The following is a 15,737-nucleotide window of genomic DNA, read 5'->3' as shown; positions in this document are numbered from 1 at the left end:
TTATAATAGCGCAAACCCGAAAACCACCTAAACATTTCCAGAAACTAGGGAAATGTTTGAATAGTTTAAGGGAAAGCACATAATGGAATATTCTTAGTCCCTATCAAATGGTGTTTTGAAGACTATTTTAAGACAGAGTATCCTCACAATATAACAGTAAGTAGGTACAAGTGGGGCCCAAGTTCTCTATATGGCATAATACTAATGTGGGGTGGAGTAGGCGAGGAGGGCCAGGGGATTACCAAAAAGAAAGTCTTTTTGGAAGGAAATACATTAAAAGATATTTTTATGTTTTCCAAATAATCTCAAATGTGGGCATTTATCTGTTTAGCTCTTGCTGTGCCCTTTTAATCTCAGTACCATGTCGCAAATTATGAGAAGATTTCAGCAATTATCTTTTTAAATATTACTTGGCCGGGCGCGGTGGCTCAACCCTGTAATCCCAGCACTTTGGGAGGCCGAGACGGGCGGATCACGAGGTCAGGAGATCGAGACCATCCTGGCTAACACGGTGAAACCCCGTCTCTACTAAAAAATACAAAAAACCAGCCGGGCGAGGTGGCGGGCGCCTGTAGTCCCAGCTACTCTGGAGGCTGAGGCAGGAGAATGGCGTAAACCCGGGAGGCGGAGCTTGCAGTGAGCTGAGATCCGGCCACTGCACTCCAGCCTGGGCGACAGAGCGAGACTCCGTCTCAAAAACAAAAAAAAAAGAAGAATGTTGGAGCCTCTTGGTCTCTTTCCAGTCTCTTACCTGTCTTTGTTTTTTTTTTTTCACTATTTTAACTCCTCATGTTGCATTCTCCCTGGGTCCTCAAGCTATTTTCTCTTTTGTCAATTTCCCCTTTGTTTTCATTCATTGATTTCTTATTTTAGAAAATATATTGTTTTCATTTCTGTGATTTCTAATTTTTTTGTATCAAATTTTGCTTTATTTCTGACTGTTTTTGTTTCAAAGTTTCTTAGTCTTTTATTGTGGGTGTTGGTTTTTTTTAAATCTCTCTGACAATCTCAGGCATTTACCTTAAAGTCATTGTCAGATTGCTGTACTTATTTTCTTTACAACTGGAGTGCATTTATCTCTTGGTTGTTGAATGTATCTTGGATTTGCTTTTCCTCATGTGTTTTAAGATTTTGGATTGCACTCTTATTTGGAGTGGGAGGGTTTTTTTCTTTGACTTTCTTTTGCTTGCTTTCTTCTCTCTTTGCTCTTTCCTCCTTAGCAGCTTTGCAGTGACCACCTGGACTCATAGTACCTTCAGTCCAGCATAAAATGTCCTTCTGTTATTTGATCAGGGTCCCACAAGCATCTATAGAGATATTCTGGCTCTTGAAGATGCAGTCAGAAAACCAGAAGAGGGCTTGATGTGGTTCCTGATGGCTCGCCATGTTTGATTCCATGGCCCCCATGGATATAGCAGTTGGCTATATCCATATAGCAGTTGGCTGCAGTATTTTTTAACCTCCCCTAATGAGGGTGGAGAATTTCATCTCTGCTACTGATTTCAGGAAGAATCCTAGCAATGGCACCCTTCAAATAGAACATATATGTTGGGCTCTGTGGCCTCACAGAAATGGAACTTCTGGCCATCTCTACATGCATCTGAACAAGAACTCAGGTGCCCTGTAGCTTCAGCCACACTTACTGCTTTCTGTTTCTACTTTGTTATCTATACATAAAAGATTGTGTGTGTGTGTGTGTGTGTGTGTGAGAGAGAGAGAGAGAGAGAGAGACAGAGACAGACAGATATGTTTGGTGGGAGAGATTTTCAAAGTATATAACTTAAATAAGAATCAAATTTATTGTAGAAACATAGGCACTTTACTTCTACAGTATAAATGGCACTTTCTCAAAGTAGGGATGAAAACTAGAGAGCAGCAGTTGTTTCCTCAAAAATAAAGACAATCATAAACATAAAAAAACACTCTTCAGGTTCCCGTTAAAAGAAGCAGCAAGCTAAAGATAAGGAAGATTTTTTTCCATCTTCAAAGTATGATTTGTCCAGAGACAAAAAGAAAAATATGGTCAGCTGATCTCTCCCAATGAGACAGAGTAAGCTGTCAAGTGCTTACCATCTGGTTCAGCTCCTAATGCAGATGGGCTGACAATAGTAATTTATGAAAGGTTTGAAAGCAACTTACCATTATTCAGAAATGATCATTAGAACACATTAACATTGGAATTTGCTCCCCTCCTCCAGCCCCAATTTACAACAAATGCAAAGATAAGGCAACTGCTTCCATACAGTAAATAGAACAGCCTATTCTTAAACCAAATTCTCTGCTCTTTGAGAAAACAAAAAAAAAGTAATTATTTTTCTTCCTCCTCCACTCCCCTCTATTGGCTGAATGAGTAAGGGAGAGAATGTTCTCATTTGGAGTTTCTAACAAATGCCTGAAGAAGCCTTCACAGTCTGTGATGCTTGGAAAATTCAAAGTCAACATCAGGAATAATCTGAGGTACCGCATGTTCACACTACAGACAGGCATCCTCTAATCCATTCTTACAGAGAGGGCCCAAAGGTCAATCAATATTTCCAATGCAAATCACAGAGCCACACACTGTTAGAGCTAGAAGTCTAGCCCATTGTTAGCCCCTCTCCCACCCAATCAGACTGCACATGGGCAGTGTTGCTTCCAAATCAGAACAAAGTGACAGGGCACCACGTTTTTCGTTCAACCAAGTTTCATCATTAGTTTAATAAGATTGCAAAGTAATAGGACTCATTTCTGGGAGACTGATGAGATTCTATTAATTTATTTTCAGTTCATGTAAGAATTGCTGGCAAAGAGTGGGGTCATACCTTTCCTTTGATCAGACCACCTGCCGTTCAAGTGCTGAGGAAACTGTCAATATGCATGCTATGCAGGTTTTAAAATGTTTTAGAACTTTCAAAAGAAAAGTCTGGTATCACCGTATAAAGTTTCTAATGGAAAAGGATGGAATCAGGGCTAAATGTAACCTGCAGATTAGGATGTCACTAAGAAGGAATAGAGAAAGCCCTAGGACTGGGAATGTGATGGGTATCTTCCAATTGGGAATCAGAGAAAAGGAACTGGTTACTGCCCAATCAGACAGAGATGACCAAGTTATAAGGGCATAGAGAGAGGGAAATGGGAACTGGCTATAGTAACCAAGATAAATGGAAACTTCTCTTCTCGAGAAAAGGATCTAAGCCACATGTGAGAATGGAGTACACACAGGATGGGCAGTGATGCACAGAATGACAAGGCAGTTCAGTTTGTCCCTCTAAAGCTTTAAATAGAAGGAAGTATCAAGCCAAACTACACATGATAAATTTGGTTTAACCTAACTATAAATGCCAAAGCATACCAAAGAAGAAATTGGGCAGTCTTTGGATAGCCTAAAACTTCTACAAGTGGCCAAAAGTGCAAGTCATCGTTGTTTAAAACTGCTGGACACTGTTACTATGACATTCCAAATACGGTAACTGTGCGTATGTTCTTCTCAATCTTTAAATCTATGTGTATTCTTCCCTTAAACAATGACCGGAGACTATTTTATTTTATTTGAAAATGGGCATTGATATTTGACTACTTAAAAGGCTATGTGTTCAGGGCTACAAGGGATATAAGAATAAATAGGACACCATTTATTTCCCTCAAAGAATTTACAACGCAATAGATACACGTAATAAGGCATAAATCACCACAAAATGAGACAGAATCTACAAGGTTACTGAAAAACAGAGAGAGATAGAGATATCCTATATGGTTGGTTGTGATTCACCTAAGTTGAAATTGTAGGTTCTTTAAAAAGCAACACTTTTATGGAAGGAATGCTTGGTTTGGTTCTGTTTACCTGTTTTTTGTGCTGGAGGGACCTTCAAGACAGGTTGTAATTTGAACAAGCTACCATGACCCTCTAGTGGCCACTTGGAAAACTGCAGCAGGCATTGCATTACCTGGAAAAGCCAGGTTTCAAAGGAGCATGTCAGCCAGGCCACCCCTGATTCTACGACAGCCAAGAACACTCAACTCAAGGCAAAGTGAAATTTTAGAGGAGAAAATACTCCCTACCCCAAGTCATGTGTCATAGACCCAGAAAAAGCACTATGAGGTGGCAGAATGTGAACTCTGAGATCAGATGTCAGCCATTTCAGATCTGGGCCAGTTACTGAGACTCTCTGTGTTCCTCAGTCTACTCATCTATGAAATGGGGATAACAATCCTACTCAGCTCATAGGGTTGTTATGAGGATTAGAAAAGAGACTACTTAAAACATTAAGAATGGTGCCTTATCACAGTAAGAGCTCAATGACTGTTTTTATTAGTTGTAGTTATGGCATTTTATGGTAAAAACTAAACCAATGTAATCTGTTTTTCCTTAAATTTCCTGAAGGTAAGATGTATAACTAATCATTAATTCAATAAAATTGTTAAGTATATTAAGTCTATCTATTCAGGTAGCAGAGAGACTTGACATTAAATCAAGTCTTTGCTACTTATTAGATGTGTGTCTCTAGGGCAAGTTATGTCACCTGTGAAGGCTCAGTTTCATTGGCTAAAAATTGAAGTTATTGCTGCTTTTCTGACACTTCACAAAGTTATTTTAAGGAGTCTATCAAATAATGCATCTATTGCACTTAACAAAGTGGCATGTTTGGTGCAAGAATGTATTAAATAGTAGCTATTATTATGACTATATGCAAATTTATAAGAAGTGTGCATCTATAATCTATATTTCCCATGACACTGTACAATCGAGTGATGCCATTTTAGAAAGAGAGTTCATTTTAGATTCAAATAGCCGAAGAGGAGGCTGGTCTTAGTGTGAGTGTTGAATTAGAGCATCATAATTAAGACAAAGTAGGGATTCAAGTGGGAAATTTGGGAGGGGGAGGAGATGCTAGAGCAAGTTCAGGTGAGAGTCAGAGAGTGGGTCTGAGTTCTGGTACTTCTGATACCTGAGACATCATGGCTAGGACTTATAGATAACTGCAAGAAGCCGGCTAACAGTCTTATTCTTTGGAGAAGGCCAGGGAATAAAGAGTAATGTGAACAGGAATCAAGAGGCTTGGCTGGAGCTGGTTACTGAGATCTAGTTTTCCCCAGGGAGTAGCCTATTCAGAATTTGGACTCCCCTCCAAGCTACAGCTTCTTGGGACCAGGGAGGCCTGTATTCTAAGTTTAGTTGGTAAAATAGCCCCTAACTGGAATGGACGCCAAGGGCATTTGGGGTGGGACCACAAGGGCAGCTCAGAGGTGGGAGTGGGCACCTTTTATCTTGGCTTTTCTTTCTTAATTGTATTAATCATTTCCAAATTCCTTTTATTTTAATAATGGCATTTTCTGCCACTTTCAGCTATATTTCTTCTCTATGTGTTTGCCCATTTCCTTTCACAACCTTTGTTCTCTGTACCTTCTTTCCACAATGCCCCTTATTCAATTTATTTTTCTCATTCCAGGTTTCCATATTCTGCAGAAAACTTGGAGCCTAAAGTATACAGGAAAACTGGGCTTTAAAATGCCTTTTGAGCAAACAATATTTCAAAGTCTAAAGCCTAGTCAAAATACAATTCATATTACCAATACACTGCTTTTGTAGAATTATGGAATTTAGTGTTATTAAGAACAATTTCTTAATGATAAATGAGAAAAATCTCCTGATGTCTTGATTATATTCTTCACTGTCTCTACGTATTAAAATGCAAAACTAAATGTTTAAAATGTAACATCTGTGAAACATTATGTGTCAGGAATAAGATTACTCATAGTGGTTTCATATTTTCCTCCAATTAAATGTATCTGAGACTCCTGTGGTCCACAAGACACACCTCAGCGTTTTCCAGCTCTGTAGTGGCCTCGTCATCACTCCAGTGAGGTTACTTTACCTCCCAGTCCTTTAGGATCTTGCCCTCATTTCATTACTAATTAAATTCATTTTTACAGAGTCATAAATTAATTATTTTGAGGTAAAATGACTGAAACCTGTACCTTATTCTGAGCTCTTTTTAAACTCTCGGTAATTAAATTTAAGGGCTATCATGTTAATCTTTATTAATACAGTATGCGAAGGAAATGACTGAGGGGAAATGAAATACATCAACTTCTTAAATAGTCTTAGGGATAGGTTGGGAAATTTAAAAGTGTTCATTCCATCAACAATATTAGGAAGCTTGTTAAGATGTCTTTGGACTGGAGGTAGGGTCCAACTCGAAGTTCATGCATTGTTTTAGAGGCATTTTCGTTGCAGGAACTCTCATGTCACTTTTCTTTGTCTCATGAGGCTAGCACAGGCACAAAAATGATAATGGGAGGCTTTGCTTCTTTTTTTTTTAATCAACAAGTATATTTGATTTCTAATTGTTGGTGGTAACTTGGTTTTCATCTAATGAATACAGCCTTGAGCATTCATAATCATTGAGAACAAGGACCTTAGTGTTATATAAATATTTTACACCATTGGATTAGTAAATGCTTTGTTAATTGGCTGATCCACATTTCTGTTCAAAGAGCATCTTTCGATAAATGAAGTTTTTAAATAACACCCTAAGGAAAAGTCGTGGTAAACACACTGTGGCTTTGCCATCAGGTTTTCAAAATATCCTACAGAAATATTAAAAAGTAAGCCTTTAGAAAAGAAGATTAGACCTTGTTGCAAAAACCCATAACTCACCTTTTCCCTCAGGACTGACTGACAAAACAAAAGAATATAATTTGTTTTTGCTTTCTGCTATACCGAGATGATAGCTACTTAACTTCTATTATCCTAAAGCTGATGCCTTTTACCAATGCCTACCTAACATGAAAGCAGATCTGTGTTCTATATTGGGGTAGAGTGAATTAACAGCTGGTTTGTTCTGTTCAGCTCTCAGGTGTCTGGCATCCACGAGATGATGGGGTGCATTAAGAGACGAGTGGATCATCTGACTGAACAGTGTTCAGCGCACAAGGAATATGCTCTTAAGAAACAACAACTAACAGCCTCAGTGGAGGGTTATCTGCAGAAGGTAGTTTCATCAACTAAAACTTAAACATCTAAGTTGGTGATAATAGATGGTATCGTAGGGCAGTATGTGGGCATGGTGGGAGGACAGGGGCATGTCTCCTTAGACTGCCCTTATGTTCCACATTGGGTCCTTTAATTGAACTAGACAGGGTTGTAATTCACTATTGTTCATCAACCATCCCTGACCCAGGTGGCCTGTCTGTGCCTCTGGCCTGAAGGTATATACACAAAGGCAGTTCCCGCTTTGCACAGTACTGTGTTAACTGAACCAAGTATTCTATGGAATAGAGTGGATCTTTCATGTGCATCGTTCTGAGCATGGTTCAAATATGCACAAGTTTCTGTTACCTTGGTACCATACCACACCAGGACTATAGATAGGTAGATAGATTGATATATAGACAGATAGCAAATATTATGAGTTTTAGGTTCTTCAAGGAATAAATTGCCATTGTTATTTTTTCTTGAACTAGACCAGTGCGAGGCAACAGTCATTCTGCATATAAACATACATGTGAAAATCCTCTCTGCGAAGTGAACATGATGGCTTCATATGGAAGAATTTTACTTCCTGTTTCCAAAGGGGAATAAAACGAAAGAGCTGCAATTTGACTAAATAAAAATATTATTTATCTTCACCAAAAACTAGTAATATCTCAATGGCATTGATGCTAATGAATCTTGCTGTAGAGGCTCGGTCTCAAATTTTCCACGATGTTTTCATTTGATACGATGGACTTATGTGCCTGAACTTACATGAATAGAGTTAGTACCCTTCACTGGAGAGGACATTAAATATCAATGTCTGTATTTAAATTGCCTCCTCACCTGTTAGTAATCAGAAACTTGGGAATTTTATCCTCGTTCTGGTGCCTGGGTTCGGGGAGTTTCCAAATATGGTGGCAGCTGTGGTGCTGCATCCCCTGGAGCTTGAGAACCAAGCTAATTTGGTGGTGGTGGAACAGTAGGACCTCAGCTGCTGCTACTTGTCCTATTGCCAATTCGGAGTCAATTTGAGTCTGAGGAGTATGGACTGGAGTTAGAGCAACGGGACAAAGCATGTAACTTGAATGGAACAGAGCCTTTCAAGGGTCATTTTAGTCAATGATTCATGTCCACTGAGGATCAAATCGTAGTCCTCCAAGCTCATCAATTAAATGTCCTAAGTATGCCCCTGTGTTTTACTATGACATGTCCAGGGTTTGGTGCTTCCCTAGAGTCCCTCTTCCCAAAATACTGCAATGCTCATGCTCTGGATCTTGCCTTTAAAATGTGCCTGTAAATTGGGTCCCATTCCACTTACAGATAAATTCATCTCTGTTGATGTGTTAGCAAGTGCATTATCCTTCATAGGTAATATAGGTAAATTCTTAGAGGATGGGGATGATTGCTTATATCTCACAGTTGCTAATAAAAGAAATACCTTTCCACATATAACCTTTGTTGGTGGGCCACAAGTATTACCTCCTGTGAAGAGCAGCATGATTAAAATATGAAATTCTGAATATTTAAAACTATATTAGATTAATATTGGTAAAATATATTTCAAGTATAACGAGAATCTATAAAATAATATTTATCTTCCTGACATATATGTGTACATATATGCAAAATATATTACTAAGACTGCCATATATTATTCACTCCTAAAGGTGGAAATGTCAATTCAGAAAATCAGTCCAGTACTTTCTAATGCAATGAATGTCGGTTCCACCTGTTCTGAATCAGAGAAGATTTTGAATAAATATCTGGAACTAGATATCCAAGCTAAGGTAAGTAAAATGAGAATGATTATTATGGCTATAATTTTGTAAATATAATTTTTAAATTTTTTGATAGCTATAAACTTAATCCTAGCACCCTTGAGGTTTACAATTCTAAATTCGTATGTAGCGCACAATGACTTAAAAACTCATATTCTTACATGTCTAAATTATATTTATATGTGCATTTATTAGGACATTTGGGCTCACTGAAAGTCAGCATTACAGCTGGGTATTGGTCATTTGGTTCCCTTTCTTGCCTGGGTGGTTTCTCAAAAAAAAAGCTTTTTTTTGGGGGTGACAGAGGAGGCAGGGACAGTGCTTCTCTGACTATTGGCAATTTTTTCTGCAGGAGCAAGTTACCAAAAAATTACCAGAAGCAACGTGCATTATTGCAAGATTCCAAGGATATAAATTAAAACAACCTTGTTTGCTTACCTAACACTCAGAGACAGAAAGTGCCGCACCCCCATCATAGCACCTTCTCCAGCTCCCCTCCTACCCGTTTCACGTGGCACTTAGCTCCAAACCTGCCCTGAAGTTTCTGTCTGCTCCAGCAAAGTTTAAGGAACCTAAGTCAAGTGCCCTCCTCTGGTTCTCCCAGGTCTGCAGGAAGAGCCCTGTGACTCCAGTTCTCAGCAGAAGAGCCTCCTTCATGGACTGTGTCCCCACCGGAAACTCACAAACACACCAATTTTTTGTTCAATGGGGTATTTTTAATTTATTATTTAGAATACTTAAAGCTTATGTCCAAACTCAATTTCATTTTTTAATGTTAAACATTTTAGAAATGGGAAGGAGATTACAAGGGAAGAAATTCCCCACTTCTCTCCTTCCCACAGTGCTATCATGAAGCAGGGCCTGTAAATTAAAATTGCCTTCATTCAATGGAGTACTTGGGAAGCATATTAATCACAAGTAGGGAAGCAATCTGTCATTGCTGCAGAGGTTTTTTCTTTCCTTTTGCTTGGTTTTTAGGTTGTTCTCACATGAAATTTTACATGGCTCTTTCTATGACATGCGTAATCGTCATGGCTACAATTTCTATTCATCCATTTAATCAGTGGTTGGAGTTCACATAACAGAAATTACACTCAGAAGAAAACATAGGAGAACATCCCTGAGCAAGTCAAAGTCACTGATTTTTTAGGTTATTTAGGCCTGATATGTGATATTTTCCCTACTAGCCCTTCTAGATAGAGATTTAAATAAGACTGCACTATCGATATGTCGTCTTTTTGTAAACTAAAAACTAATGAATAAGTTTTGTAAATTTGCCATCTCTTATGTAATAAAATTACTTTAGGAATTTGCTAGAGGTATTGTTAAATTTCAAATAGCAATCTCATGTATAATTAATTCATTTAAATTATTTAAAACATTTTTAACCTTTCATACCAAACAACCTTTCTTTTATCTGTGACACAGAAAATAGAGTGCTCAAAATAAATATAGCTGATAGAACCAAGAATAATTTGTGATGATTTTCATTCTAAAGTGCCCTTCTTTTTTTTTTTTTTTTTTTGTCTTTTGGAAGTTGTGTCTTTCTTTATTGAGGAGATTCTTGGTATAAGTTCAATTAGTAATCATAATTGATGGATATGCAGAAGATAATGAAATGTGAATGTTCATGATTCCCCTGTCAGTTTCTGACCTCCAGTGCTTTGATTTTACAGGAGACATCACATGAATTAGAAGCAGCTGCAAAAACCATGATGGAGAAAAACGAATTTGAATCTGATAAAATGGTATCACTTTCCTCTAAAGCTAGATGGCTAGCAGAAGAATTAAACCTATTTGGCCAAAGCATTGACTACAGATCACAAGTCCTGCAAACTTACGTGGCATTTCTGAAGTCATCAGAGGAGGTATGGTACTATGTGTTAACCTTCTTCAGCAAGGTGGCCACTGCCCATGTCCTTGCTTTCTGTGGGCATATATGCTCTGCCTTGGTGGGTAGTTCCATGTCCTCTACCCCTGTGCATGGGCTCACTTATAGGCCCTGTATTCTTGTAAACCAAAGAGTGATTGCAGCAGTTCTCAATCTGTAAAGGTTTATTTAGCCAAGGTTGACATGTGCCTGGGAAAAAATAAAAATCCCAGGAGCACCTGTGACCTGTGCTTTTTCCAAAGGGGGTTTGGGGAACTTCAGTATTTAAAGGAGAAAGGGCAAGCACAAGGAAAACAAAAAGGAGGGAGGATAGGCAGTGAGGCAGCTGGTTACATTCTTGTGAGGCTCTGATTAGCCTCAGCAAGTCTATATTGTACATGTGAAAACCTACACTTTTACATGGGGAAAAAGTAAATTATGCATTGTTGCACACCCAATAAATCTACATTTTACGTAAGATAAAGTAAACATGTGAAAAGAGGGAGTAGAGTCTATGACATAAAGCTGTAAAATTACAGTTATCTGTTTGGAAACAAAAGCAAAGTAGTTTTTGTGTGTGTGACCCAGTTCCCAAGCTTAACCTTCAGTTGGGCATAGTGAGTTTGGGGTTCTGAGATTCTGTTTATTTGTTTTTTGTTTTTTGTTTTTTCACATTCTTCAAGGCACCATACAAAGGCTCAAAAAATAAGTTGTTTTATTAAAAACATACAAATTTGTATGTGTGGATAGTGTGGTGTATGCACAAATAAACAAACTGGTTATATTGGAATAATTTTTACTACATCCCACAAATATTTACAATATCCTAAACAGACAACAAAAGTATTTCAAAATAGTCATCTTCTAAACCATGGATCTTTTTGAATACCTTAGCAGTTAGTGTGGTTCATTTGAAATACACAGAATTGGAAAATACAGGCTACTGGGTTCAGTCTCAAATCTGCCTTGTATGATGTGTCTTCCTATGTTACCCCTCAGAATTTCTTCTGAGGCCTTATTTTGTCTGGTTATACTAGACAACCTCTAATATTCCCTCTAGTACACTAGGTTCCATCTCAAAGGTCATTGCTTCTTGAAGCTGGCATCAGTAATAGAAAAGCCCTAGAGTCCCACTTTATTTAACCCCTATCCTAGTAACCCCCATGCAAATATAGATCACTCTCCTCTTCAGGCAGAGAGGTGCTGGTTTAGTGGGAGGCAGAGCCAGCAGGGTTCACTCAAGGGTGGAGCCAACCCAAGACAAGTATGTGCTTGATTTTTTCCTCTTCTTACCTCCACCTTCTCAACACCTTCCTTCTTAACTCTCACCACCACCATCCTGCCGTCACACCTCTCCTCTGTCCAAGTCCTTTATAATATTCTCAGTTCACCACTGCATCCTTTTCTACATTTTTACTCAACTGTTTGTCCCTTCTGACTTTTTAGCTTTTTCTCTTTATTTTTCTTTTTTCTTCATTTTTGATTTTTGTGCATACATAGGTATATATATTTATGAGATGACTGGATGCAGGCATGCAATGTGTAATAATCACATCATGGAGAATGGTGTACCCATCCCCTCGAGCGTTTATCCTTCGTGTTCTTTTTAGTTCTTGACCCTAAACTCTCATGGTTTGGCAAGTTCCAAACTATTCCCTACTGACAGAATTATCTTGTTGATGAATATTATAATGCAGTACGTGAAATGGTAGAGAAGCTACAAAGAAGTGCTTGCCTTCTGTATCTTCATTGCCAAAAATGAACCTCCTCAGCCTTCAGTTAAGCATCCACTTTGATCCACTCTGGCCTTTGGACCAGAAGGCTTAGCTTTGCAAACAACAATTTAATCAGAACATTCTAGCTTCCTGCTTTCTGTTTTCTGCTAAATCTGATTTTCTACCTGGCAGAGGCTTCCATCCTTCCAGTCCTGGCGATGCTCCCCGTACATTACTTCACTCCTCCTCTGGCTTTCCTTTCTTCCTCACTAGCTAATGGTTACTCATTTCCTTTCCATTCTCCATCCCCTCAACTCCCTGCCCTCCACCCTGACTAACCCTGCCAACTCCCAATACGAGATCAATCCAATAGTCTGTTTACTCAGCCTTTCTTTCCAAGCTTCCAGACACTCCAGTGGAAAATCATACAATTGTGCTGATTGGCCCCATTACAAATGCACGAGCCTCTGACTCAGCTGGGTCTCCCATACGCTCCCTAGTTGGTGCCCATTTGGTAGCAATTCTCAAGCATGTTACCTTAGTTTCTATCTCTAAATCTCATCCAATGTTCTTAACTTATATGTCACTGAAAAAAAAAAAATGAAGCCATTGACAATAATGGCCTTGACTTCCAAACTTGTTGACATATTCACCCGTCTTCCATGAGTTCCAATAAACAAAAGTCTTTGCTCCTGTCCAGCACAAATCTATGATTAGTCTTTTCCTGAATATTCCTACATCCTTCAGCATCTAGCTCCAGCAATCATCTTCTAATTTTATTTTTTTAATTTTATTATTATTATTTATTATTATTTTGAGATGGAGTTTCACTCTCGTTGTCCAGGCTGCAGTGCAATGGCGCAATTATGCCTCACTGCAACCTCCACCTCCTGGATTCAAGCGATTCTCCTGCTTCAGCCAGGAGTAGCTGGGATTACAGGCATGCGCTGCCACACCCAGCTAATTTTTGTATTTTTAGTAGAGAAGGGTTTCTCCATGTTGGTCAGGCTGGTCTCGAACTCCCGACCTCAGGTGATCTGCCCGCCTTGGCCTTTCAAAGTGCTGGGATTATGGTGTGAGTTACCACATCCGGCCATCCTCTGATTTTTAAAAGGTTTCTTTTCCATTGCTTCTTTCCCTTTGTTCTAAAGTTATGTCCATATAGTCTTGCCCTCACCAAGGCTACCACTCCATCATTTTATTTTTCTTCAAATGTAGACCTTTTTTTTTTTTTGTGAGACAGGATCTCCCTCTGTCACCCAGGCTGGAGTGCAGTGGCGTGATCACAGCTCACTGCAGCCTCAACTTTCTCAGGCTCAGGTGATCTTCCCACCTCAGCCTCCCATGTAGCTGGGACTACAGGTATGTGCCACCAAGCCCAGCTATTTTTTTGTTTTTTTTGTTTTTTTTTTTGTAGAAATGGGGTTTCTTCCTGATGCCCAGGCTCAAATTTGGACTCTTGAAATGGGAAGAAGATATTCCTCACCTCTACTTGCTCATCCTGTCCTTGTCCTACTGCAATTCGCTTTATTCCTGTCTCAACCCTTCCACTTGCCACCTCTTCACTCCATTAAAAACATTCTTTTAAGCTACCTACTGGTTGACAAATGAAATAGTATATTTTCAGTCTTCATCCTGCTTAATCTTTCTGCAGCATTTATTTGACCCAGTTACCCACTCTCACCTCCTTTGGGTTTTTTTTTTTAATAACAGATTTACTGAGGTATAATTTACGTAGCATGAAACTCACATATTTCATAATGCCGTGATTTTTCCTATATTTATAGAATCATGCAACCAACATAGCACTCCAGTTTTAGTGTATGTCCATCATCCCCAGAAGAGCACTGGCATACATTTTTAGGCAGTCCTGGCTCCCACCCCCAGCCTCAGGCAAGCACTGATCTACTTTCTGTCTCTCTAGGTTTGCCTTTGCTGAATATTTCACCTAAGTGGAATCATCCTATCTACTTCTTTGTCTGTTCCTTGTCCTTTCTCCTAGTTCATTTTTCTTTTTTGTTCTTAAAGCATGGTGGGTCATAGAGTTCTTGCATGTGCCCTCTCTTTTGCACATTGTACCCACTTTTTTTTACAAAAACCACATTCCCACCTATGGTTTCTTCACCAATAACTCAAAAGTGGTTCCTGAGCCCCAACTCTCCTGAGCTGTAAACCGATGCTTTCAGTTAGCTATGTATCCTGTAGGCTCCTCCAACTCAGCAAAACACAGCTGGTGTCTTTTCCTCAAATATGCTTTTCCTTCTGTATTTTGGCATTGGGTTAATGACTCCACCATCCTTTCAGGAATGCTATTTAGAAGCTTCTATGTCTCTTTCAATCACTTTCTCAGTGAGCATTTATTTTGTACTAGGTACTGTGCTTTTCATTCCTGATTTTGTTTAATCCTTATAGCACCCTATGTTTTAGTTACTAAGATCTCCATTTTGTAAATATGGGAAACTGAGGCTCTGAAGGATGAGGTATGCAAGATCAAGCACTAGCAAACGTCAAAGCTGAAGTTTAATCCCAAATTATTTCCTTTTTGTTTTTCCTATTTCAAAGGCCGTGCTCTTCCATATCTGTTTATTGAGCCAACCTAAAAGATTTCTGAACTCCCCTTTCTCTGCACTTGCACCATCACTTCCTTGGTTCAGGCTGGCATCATCTCTTATCCAGCTTAATGATGTCATCTTCTGCCTGCTCAGTTTGCCTCCTGTATTTACCCCTTCACACTCCCCTTCTCATTGTAGTCAAAACAAAAGTCATTCTAAGGCAAATCTGATCACATTACCTCCTGAAATTCAGGTAATTTGACAAGTGTAATAAAGCAAGTTGCAAATAACTTTTGCCAAAAATGAATAAAATCTCCCATTGAGTCACCTAAATCAACTGGTACAGAGTTAAGGGAACTTCTATAATAATATGGTTCTCATTTGCATTCAAGGAGGCTTTTTTGAGCAGTTAGAAAAGAAGGATGAATTAAAGTTTGTGTTTTGAGAATTGCACATAACTGACTGCCCATAATATTGACACCCAGCCTATAATGGATGATCTTATTGAAGCCCTGATGATTGCCATGCTGATTTCCGAGTCATCTATCAGTGGTTTCAACCTAATCAGAATGTATCTCAATTATGTTGGTTACAGTAGGAAGCAGGTTGAAACTTGCTGGCCAGCTTTATCCCAGCACAAATATCCCTCCGTCTCTTATCTTACCATTCAGCTTGTGCAACCTCTACTTCACTCACACTAAGATCATGTATTGTCCCCTGAACCAGTGAGTGCCTTCACAGCTAGTGTTTCACACTTTTACACAAGTTATCCCTCCCATCCGGGATCACCTTTGATGCCTTCTCACCCTGGACAATTACTCAAGACACAGATCAAATGTCACTTCCTTTGGGAAGTGCTTCCCTATT

General features: G+C 39.0%; 1 protein-coding gene across 1 annotated transcript in view; it reads left to right on the top strand.

The window, feature by feature from the left end:
- The window catches only part of CCDC141 (coiled-coil domain containing 141), a 208,812-nt gene that overhangs the window by 146,021 nt on the left and 47,054 nt on the right, over nucleotides 1–15,737 (top strand). Inside the window, exons 9-11 of the mRNA XM_023212346.1 lie at nucleotides 6,830–6,971; nucleotides 8,623–8,742; nucleotides 10,410–10,601. Of these exons, the coding sequence (XP_023068114.1) occupies nucleotides 6,830–6,971; nucleotides 8,623–8,742; nucleotides 10,410–10,601 (454 nt within the window). The remainder of the gene's footprint in view (nucleotides 1–6,829; nucleotides 6,972–8,622; nucleotides 8,743–10,409; nucleotides 10,602–15,737) is intronic.

The sequence above is a fragment of the Piliocolobus tephrosceles genome, chromosome 11, assembly GCF_002776525.5.
Source record: "Piliocolobus tephrosceles isolate RC106 chromosome 11, ASM277652v3, whole genome shotgun sequence".
Lineage (NCBI taxonomy): Eukaryota > Metazoa > Chordata > Mammalia > Primates > Cercopithecidae > Piliocolobus > Piliocolobus tephrosceles.
This window is presented reverse-complemented; position numbering and strand designations above follow the sequence as displayed.